We start from the raw sequence: 10,549 nt of genomic DNA, 5'->3' as shown, positions 1-10,549 counted from the left end.
TTCTGAGTCTTGCTTGTGTTATCCTGGCCTCTTCAAACGCTTTCATCCCATTCCACACTTTTGTTCGCCATCCAACTCGATCTGAAGCGAGGGTTTCTATATCTTCTGGAACCATTCCAAGTGACTTCATAGTAGTCCTTATGCCATCCTTAAACCTTTTTTTAGGTTTATGCCAATAGCGTTTCCCCTCTGCAAGCTCACCATAAAACAACTGTTTCGGCATGTGTTCATCTGCCATTCAAACAATATGTCTACACCATCTCAATTGGTTCCTCAAAATCATAGCTTTAATTGAGGGGATGCCTGCAGATGCAAGGATATCTGTATTTGGAGTAAAAGAATTCCATTTAATTTTTAAAATATGACGAAGGCATTTTTGGTGGAATCGTTCTAACAGTTTAAAATGCCTTTCATAACAAGTCCAAGTTTCACAGGAATACAACAGGGATGGTAAGACAAATGATTTGTAAAGAGCCAGCTTTGTATTGTTATTTATATGTCGCTGGCACAGACGCGCGACTCCAAGCCACCAAATGCTTTTGCTGCCCTTTGAATTCACAGTTGTATTTCCCTATCAAGATTTCCATCATCTTGAACAGAAGCTTCCCAGGTAGACAAATGAATTGACAACCTCAAGTAATTTTCCCTTAACAAAAATTTTAGGGGGATTACAAACAGCACCATACACAGGTTGATACATTACAACTGTTTCTTTCAGATTGATGGTCAGGCCAAAATCATCACAAGCCGCGTCAAATGCAGATACAAGGGATTGCAGACCTGTTTCAGCATGACTGACAAGATCGCAATCGTCAGCATACAAAAGCTTCCGAATAAGTGAGGTAAAAACCTTTGTTTTAAACTTCAGTCAGGTCTAATTAAAAACATTCCCCGTTGTTCGATATTTTATGCAGATACCCTCCTCAGAGTTTTCGAAAGAAATGTGACACCACAACGGCAAAGTATATTGCAAAGAGGGTGGGTGCATCAAGGTCTCCCTGCTTTACTCCGTTTTCCACAGCAAAAGATTCAGAAAGCCTACCAGCCAAAATTAACCCAACTCTCATATCCTGATGCAAAGCCCTGACCATGTTTATAAACTTTTCTGGGCAACCTATTTTCCCCAGAATTAGCCACAGAGCACTTTGATTAACAGTATCGAATGCTTTGCTCAAATCAACAAAGCAATGGTACAGAGCAAGATTCTGTTCAATGCACTTCTCCTGTAATTGTCTGACAGTAAAGATACAATCAGCTGTGCCCCTGGAGGAACGAAAACCACACTGAGACTCAAACACCATATTTGGAACTATAAAGGTATTTAAACGTTCTAACAAAATGTGGGCGAGCATCTTTCCAACCACAGAAAAAAGGGAAATCCCACGAAAATTACCACACAGATCTTTGGCCCCGATTTATATAAGGAGACAATAATGGCATCAATCCAGTCTTGAGGCACTTTCTCACTTCTCCAACAGTGACAAATTAAAATATCTAAGAGTTCAAACATTTTGTCACCCCCATATTTCAAGACTTCTGCACAGATTCCATCAGAACCTGGAGACTTGTTGTTATTCAGCTTATTCACATCCAAAAAAATGTCATTTAGAGTTGATTCAAATGCCATCTCTTCTATAACTGGAAGTTGTTCAATTTTTTCTATCATCCTCATGTTAACAGATGATGATCTATTCAAAAGTGCAGAAAAATGTTCTACCCAATGCTTATGAATAGAAGCGGTGTCAGTCAGAAGAAAACATCCATCTTCTGTTCTCACTGGAGCTATTGAGGAAGATTTTGGACCATATACCTCCCTAACATAAGAATACAAAACCCTGGCATCATTTCTATCAGCTGCTTCTTGTGCCCCTTTTGCCCTATCATTCCACCATTCCTGTTAAATTTTCCTTAGAGCAGTTTGCACTCTCCTTTTCAGCTTTCTGTAAGTTTCGTTTGAGTTGGGATTCAAGGACTGAGAGAGCAGTGTATTGCTTAAGTTTTGTTTTTCTAAAAGTAGATCATGAATTTCTGCTGATCTATCTGAGAACCAATCTCTGGATTTATGAGATTTAAATCCGACTGACGAACTTGCAGCTTGAAATACTTTTGTTTTGAAATCTTCCCATAGATTGTTTGGGTCAAGATTAATACTTTCTATAGCATCGTGGAATCTTGATAATTTAAAGTTTGCAACATTTAACTTTTTGGGTACCTTAGGACCAGACTGTCGATTTTTAGGTATTATCGAAAAATCTATTTTGCCACGCAGATGATGGTCAGTCCAGCTCTCTGCCCCTCTCATGGCCTGAATGCTAGAAACGTCTTTCATATCACATTTCCTAATCAGAATATAATCTATGAGATGCCAATGCTTAGATTTTGGGTGCATCCAGGTGATTTTATATTTATTTTTCTGCTTAAACAGAGTGTTGGTGACAACCAGATTATTCTCAGTACAAAATGTCAAAAGAGTTACTCCATTTTCATTGCATTTTCCAATCCCATGTCAACCTAAAACAGGCCATGAAACATAGTCCTTTCCAACTCTTGCATTGAAATCTCCCAAAATGACCAGCTTGTCAGAAATTGGAACTTTCCTCAATAATCTTGCTAGATTGTCATAAAACTGTCCCACAGTTTCATCAGAATGGGACATTGTTGGTGCATAAATACTGACAACGGTAAGAAACCTACCTTTTGTCAGTTTGATACGGCATGACATGATCCAGTCAGACATACCACTTGGAAGCTCTGCAATTGAGGACACTAATGTATTCTTGAGAGCAAACCCAACACCAGATTCTCTACGCTGACCCTTAGGTAGGCCTTTCCAGAAGATAGTATATGCATGAGTAGATGAAATTGCCTTCACATATTTATCACTATCTGTTACAAAAGCAAAAACATTTATTCAAATCCTTCAAATTCAACGTCACTTACAGCATTAAATAACTGTTCCATTTGTTCCTCTGTAAACGTATCAGCATCATTGTAGTGTAAATCTCCGTCATCGTCAGATTCATAGTCAACATCAGAAAATTCACTTTCATTTATTTCATCTTTCCATACAACGTCATCCTGAGAACCATCCATTGCAGACCATATACAACACTTTTATATTAATAAACGTTGCTTACTGCAAGTTATGGATGATCCTTTTATGACTTCATTGCTTTTAGGCTTAGCTTAAGGTATTTTTGCACCCAACATCACAAAATGCGTCTGTATAAACATTGCCGAACAGCAAATAGAGACTCGGACATTGTTTAAAAAAATATTTTTCATTTTTAACCTCGTATATAGTACGCACTAGGGATTTTGGCCTTTAAATTTGGTGGGGAAAATGCGGATTATACTCGAAGATTTACGGTATATATAGATATACATATATATAAATATACTTATGTATAAATAAATATATATATAAATATACTTATGTATATATATATATATATATATATATATATACTTATGTATATATATATATATATATATATATATATATATATATACTTATGTATATATATATATATATATATATGTGTGTGTGTGTGTGTGTGTGTGTGTGTGTGTGCATATATAGACGTGTATATGAAACTTATTGTGCACATGCGTGAGCATGTGTGCGTGTATGCATAAATTATTTTTGGCGAATTTGTGTGTGCACATGTGTGTTTCAAGTGAGTGTGGGCGAGCATATGCTCATAGGCACATGTATGTGGGTGTGCATGTGCGGATGTGTATGTATGGACATCCACGCATATGCATTCGCCATGAGCATATTTACTCCTTTACTTTTTATTCTTATTCCTTATTTTTTACACATTTTTACACATTTTTCTGTATTTTTGCCTTTAGCCCTGCTTTTTTGTGTGCATGTACGTATATAGACATGTGTATGAACCTTTTTTTGTGCATATGTGTGTGCAAGCCTGTATGCTTGTATGTATATATTTTTTGGCAAATGTGTGAGTGAGCATGTGTGTGTTTCAAGTAAGGGTAGATGAGTATATACATATAGGCACATGCATGTGTGTGTGTGCAGGCACGTATGTGTATGTATGGACATGCGCGCTTACGCAAATGCTATGAACATTTTTACTCCCTCCTCTTACTTAGCGGTCATGCTACTAGCTCTTTAGTCTTAATAACGGTCAATCACACAGTAATTTCCCTCTGTTTAACGGTCATTTCCATAGCATTTTTTCGATGGCCCAATAACTGAAGAGATGCCAACGTGAGTTTCCGCCCCAACACCCAAAACTCAGAGTTTTATCATGGCTACCAAATATTTGTCACATATTATATTTACAGATATATATATATAAGTATATATATAAATAGGACAGCCATTGTCAAGAGCTATGCTGATGACACAAAATTTTCACAGGCAAAAAAAAAAAAGACCAAGAGGATGTCACAAGCTTACAGCGGCACCTAAACTGAATATACAACAGGGCCGAAATAAACAACATGCAGTTTGATGCTGGAAAATTTGAAGCACTGCACTATCAACTCAGTACAAATACTGTAGAATCTACGTTTACTGCACCCGAAGGCATTACAATCCCAGAGTCATAGGGAGTGAAAGATTCAGGGATTAGTATGTGCAATGATGTATCATTTTAGATGCACATAAGCAAGATGGCAGCAAGGTGCAAACAACTGGCAGGATGGATACTGAGGTCTTTCAAGACAAGAGACCAAGAAACTATGTTGAGCCTGTGGAGAACCTTTGTTCTCAGCCATCTGGACTATTGTTCCCAGTTATGGTCACCACATAGTGCCAAACTAACAGCAAAGGTTGAAGCAGTCCGACGCCACTACACTAAAAAGATTGAAACAGTGCAGTGGATGAGCTATAGGGATAGGCTGAGAAAACAACAGCTCAACTCCCAAGAGCGAAGGCGTAACAGATGTGCAATAATATACATATGGAAAATCCTAGAAGGGCTAGTACCTAACTTTAGCACTGAGTGTTATACAAATGCCAGAACTGGCCGGCATTGTATTGTACGAAAGGTACTGTCCACTCTATCTAAATTCAGGACCACGTATTGCAGTAGTCTAGGTTTCAAAGGCCCACAGCTCTTCAATGCCCTGCCATAAAAATTGAGAAATTTGCATAGGGTGGAGGTGGATGTCTTCAAAAGGGAACAGGACATCCTCCTCTCCACAATACCGGATGAACCAACAGCCGACATGAGATACAGACGAGGGCAGCAGAATCAAACTCAATTATACACCAAATGTACCAACAGCTGGGAAAATGCCACATGCAGGAGTGTTGATGTGAAACACCCAGACTGACGACGTCAGAAAGACCATGGTGGTGCTCCAGGATGACCACAGCCACACGGCTGAAACAAGGAAAAGAATAAAAGAATATAAATATATATATATATATATATATATATATATAAACAAATAGTAAATGAGTATATGCATATATACGTACAGGTATGTGCATACCGACATCCACCTGTATGTATAGGTGCATATCTGGGTACAGGACATTGCAAACGAAACGTAGACGAGAAAACACACAAGTCACATAGAGAACATTCTACTTCATCAGCTACCCCCGTTTTAACACCGGCGTTTCGAAGAGCTGGGCAGGACGCATTGTTAAAACAGCTCTTCCCATGGACCGCAAATTAAATTTGTATACACAAATTAAATCTTGCCATGGAGGAATGTAGTGGCGGACACAAAACAAGACAGGAAAACAAACAGAAAAGGCTTTACGGCCAGACGAGAAAAATTATTTGTGTATGAACGCTGTGAGACACGAACTTGAAAGAAGGGACGAGGTAGTTCGCGTGTTTGCTCGGCAATAGCCAAGGAAGAAAAGGATTATTGACCGGAAGCATGTGACCATGCCGGTGTAAGGGGAAGAGAGAGAGTGGTAGAGGGAGAAACAAAGGGAGGAAGTAGAATAGGTGAGCAACGAGAGGAAAAGAGAAAGAGAGGAAGTACAAGGGGGGGGGGGGAAAGAGATACGTAGTAGTAATATATATATATATATAACTTAAGGATCCTCTTCCAGAAAAGCAAAAAAAAAAAAAAATGAAGGAAATGTTTTACTTTTGTATCCTGTGTAGGTAACGTAAGATGTTAGCTAAATAAAATTTCAGTGAGATGCAATTTCAACTGTCTCACTGTCAAATTTGTTTTTAAATGGTCAAATGAATCTTTGTGGATAAATGAGTTTCAGGAACACTGTAAAACAACAAAATCATAACTAATAAAACAAGTAATAATATCATGAAAGAATTGAAAGAGAGAAAATGTGTAAGAAGAGAATTATTAGGTGACAGAAAGCCTCACTGAAAATAAGATTAAAGAGGCTAGATCATATTAACAATAGGTTCAATTAGTAGATATTGTGTTAATAATCTATTCTTAAATACACTTAACGATATTGTATGTGATATCCCTCAATAACTGAGTGAGCATTCATTGATATTTGAGGCAACCAAGAAAAAAAACACTTCCTAGTCAGACATTCAAAAATATAATCATGAAAATGCATTTAAAACAATAAAATACTGTTTAAACAAAATGTGCGTCTGTGTCTGTGTGTGTCTGTGTTTAGTGGTGGTGGGGAGTATGATCTATAAGTATAGCTAAAAAGAAGGCATTAAGTATTGAACTAATGTGTAAGAATCTATTCAGGGGAAAAAGCTTTGTAGCAATAATTAAAAAAGAATTAAGCGTTTGACTAAATCGTAAGAATCTCTTGAAAATAATGTATAACTATTCAGTTTGAAGAGAAAGACAGTAATGGTAGAGTAAGAAAAGAAAAAAAAAAACACGAGAATGAATAAACTAAATTTTTTAATTACATAAGCTCTATGTTGATGGATAGCTCTCACATGTAGACAAAGGACTGGACTAGAGAATTAGAAGGAGGGTTGTTTTAATAAAACCTCATTATGATAGACATCATCCAGTTTGGGTCATTTCACAGGCAATCTATTAAAATGCTCATTTTTTTTTTTAAACCTTGAATATCGGATTTGTTAGAATGTTGTATTGATTAAGATTAGAACAATAAAGTCACTGTACAGAAAACAAGAATACATTTAATACACTATCTCCATGTTGTGATATGTCTAATAAGTAAGTAAAAGCTCTTTTAATGATTATATTAAAACGTCTGCCTAGGAAAAAATGTAAATAGACCACAAAAATCTAAATTAGATGTTTCACAAAGTATAATTTGTATAATTTGCTACCATGCAATTCTGAATCCAAATTGCATTGAAAAGTAACAAAGTATCTTCTCTCAAGATTTGCTTTGTGTTTAGAAAATAACGACCCTGACAAGGGTTGATGACTATTCTTATATAGTGATCTGATTGAGTTTCTCAGTGTTCATTTAAACAGCAGCACACACATAGTTTGGTTGCATTGAAAGTAATTTCATGACCTATTTCCCAGTTAAATTTCACAATAAGTTACTCTCATGTAGTAAAACTTGATCCATGAATATCAGATACATGACCTTGCCTAGAAAGAGTCACTCAGCAAAATGCTGGATCAGAAAGCTTAACTTTCGCTAAGGAGTCAGTTTGATCTCTCTGGTGTCAAGGAGGTCATCAACTGGAGAAGATTATGTCAATTTGGTGACCTGCAGTAAACAAATTATCAAAAAACTGGTGCTAAATTTCGGAGGCAGATGTCATTTCCACTCAAGAACAATCCAAATAAACATCAAATGTGATCTGAATTGCCTTGATATTAGTACTGCTTGACATAATTCTGAATATTAGAATTGTAAACTTTCGAAAAGTAGCAGCAAAGGTAGTAAAGAATATTAGTTAAATAACTGTGAGATAGCCTACTTATATAATTGACAATATTATTATGAGAAAGACAGCAAGTGGCAAAAAATGGTCAGATAGTTTTTAGTTACATCCCTTTACATTCAAAATGAAAATCCAACTACTAACAACTTTACCTTTTTATTCTTCTATGGTTGGAAAAATAATGGGCTTATTTAAGTCAACTATACCCCTCACACAAATTTTATGGTTTTGTCTGAATATTAGAAATTAATGATATTATTACAGTAAGATTAAAAGTAGTTAAAGCTGTGATGTTAACTGAAGTAAGACATTCAAAGAACAGATAAATGAAGAAAAATTTAGGTAAGACTGCCGAGTTCATTAGTATGTGATGTAACCAAAACAATACTGAAATCGTATTTGTTTAATGTTTTTTGAGAAACATATACTTGCTCATAAACCACAGCTGTTTCTGTGTCAAATTAAAGTAATTAATGAAAAAGTAAGCTGACACAGTTTGTGAATCATGATATTGTAAGAGAGTGGGCAAGTTCTTAATATTTCAACACTATACAGATATGTGTTGAGTAATTTCTTTTTTAAGTCTTATAAAACATACAAATGAAGATTAGCTCTTTGAAACATATTTATATCAAAGGTAGTCTGCATTATATTCTGGATTAAGGTTCAAAAAGAAACTTGTCTAAAAGGAATGAGTAGGAATTGAAAGATTCCTTTGTCAGTGTCAGCTTCTAAACAGAATTAGCAAATGGACTAACAAATAGAAACTCATATATAATAAATGACAGCAACTGAATACAAATTAGCAACCAGGTATGGAAATGCCACTTTGAGAGATTACAAAGCAAGAAGTGGTGCTTAAGTAGAAAAGTGTTCATGCCTTACCTACACAATCCAAAAAGAATAAAAGAACTATTTAATACTGCACATCTAATGTTGCTACTTTAAAATGATGCTTGATGTTATTTCTAGATGAAAGCAAATTATTCACTTGTTAACTATGATTCCATTTCAACATTGAACAATTATCAAATCCCTGATCAGGAATAATTGAGATGATGAAAATGCCAGGATGAGTTCTTGCCACATCAAGCAATAACTTAGTTAATCAGATTGTGTAGGAAAAAAATTATCCATGATAACTAACAGAACAGAAAAAGCCATAGTAAAGTTGAACAAGATGCAGTTTGATTATGCACCTGGATGTTATATTTCTGATGTAACATTGGGAAATTTTTTGCTTTTTGATGTCATCTAAGCAATGAGTTAGATATGAAGGATTGGTTTGTTCAATGCATGAAAAAAGCTTAAAATAGTGCTAAGATTAACAGTAAGCTCAGGGAACAATAAAGTACAACAATGTTCTGCTCTTAGCTCTCTTCTCTTCCTTCTGATTCCTGTAGCAAACTCAAAGAAGTCCAAGATTAAATGTCCCTAAAGTACCTAGTTAATATTATCTTATGACAAAACAAACTAGAGTTTTGATGACAGGCTAAGAATTACTCAGATTAAAACTTTTGAAGAAAAAAAATGCTAAGTTATAACATTTATGTCTTTACTGATCTCACTGAAAGCTTACCCACTCTCATTACAAATTAACACTACTGTTACACGAAATGAATGACCAATGTTAACAAGATGTCAAACAAAAATTAAAACTACTGTATTGAACACAAATCAACCAAATTACAACAGATCTAAGCACAGATATCAAGTACAGTTTCCTTGGATATCATCAGAAATATTGAAGTCCTGTCCTAAAATTAAGTTAGTAATTTATAAAATTAGTGTTTGATGAAAATATTTTCAATTTCATTTTAGGCCGTTTTATTTGCCTGACACCATGAAGAAATAAGTTCAAGTGGTAATGTTTTACATAGGAGAACTTTTCTAGCAAACATCCTGGCTTACTTCATTTTTTGTTGGTATTTCAAAGCTTTACAAGTCCACATTTCTAATATATGCATCATACAAATCTAAACAGAGTTGGGAGTCAATCATTATTGAATCATATTGTTTTGTGCTCCAAATTTCTGTATTTTCTACACTCATTTTTTTATGTAGAGAACAGAAACCATAAGTAACTTTTCAAACTTTAAAACTAAAACCAGAAAGACAAAACACAAGATATAGCTAATTAGTACAAGTAAACAGATCATATCAATTTTGACTACGATAACAATATCTTCTACACTATGATATTTTGACAGATATTTAACGGTTTTTCAACATAATGGAAGAGAATGAACTGAATTCTATGAGAACTTTTAAATGCAAATGACCTGGTTCTCATTAAAGAATCAGTCAAAGAACTACAGAAGGAATCTGAAGTTTAATACAATTGAGTCAAGGAGATTTATGTGTAAAATAGCTATAACAAAATTGAACATCTTTAATAATAGCTATAACTAATAAAATAAGCATTAAATAGGTTAAGCACTAACAATGTGCCTATGTCAGTTAAACTCATCATCTTTGAAATTAAAATTTACACTAGAATTAAACATTCTAAGTGGTCCATATATTTAATAAATTCTTCCCAAACTTACTTTCTCCATCCTATGAGAGGTTTCTGTCTTTCTATTTCAGTTTGAAAAAGAAGAGACAAAGAAGCCAAACTCCAAGCAAGCAGCAAAAGAATTCCTGCAATGAGGATCCGTATAGGTGCAATGGTGAAAGACATCACTCCAATCTGAAATAGAATTAGAAAATGTAAATACCATGAATAAACTACT

The 10,549-nt window shown here is 35.0% G+C and overlaps 1 protein-coding gene across 3 annotated transcripts in view; it reads right to left on the bottom strand.

Annotated features, from left to right (window-relative positions):
- The window catches only part of LOC106881720 (lysophosphatidylcholine acyltransferase 1), a 125,638-nt gene that overhangs the window by 59,426 nt on the left and 55,663 nt on the right, over positions 1 to 10,549 (bottom strand). For all 3 annotated transcript variants that reach the window (XM_089349188.1, XM_052966352.2, XM_052966351.2), the window contains exon 2: positions 10,364 to 10,506. In XM_089349188.1, coding sequence (XP_089205314.1) covers positions 10,364 to 10,497 — 134 coding nt within the window. In that variant the 5' untranslated portion in view covers positions 10,498 to 10,506. The remainder of the gene's footprint in view (positions 1 to 10,363; positions 10,507 to 10,549) is intronic.

Source organism: Octopus bimaculoides, chromosome 3 (assembly GCF_046866305.1).
Source record: "Octopus bimaculoides isolate indiv1 chromosome 3, ASM4686630v1, whole genome shotgun sequence".
NCBI lineage: Eukaryota > Metazoa > Mollusca > Cephalopoda > Octopoda > Octopodidae > Octopus > Octopus bimaculoides.
The sequence above is the reverse complement of the archived record's forward strand: the minus strand, read 5'-3'. Positions and strand labels throughout refer to the sequence as shown.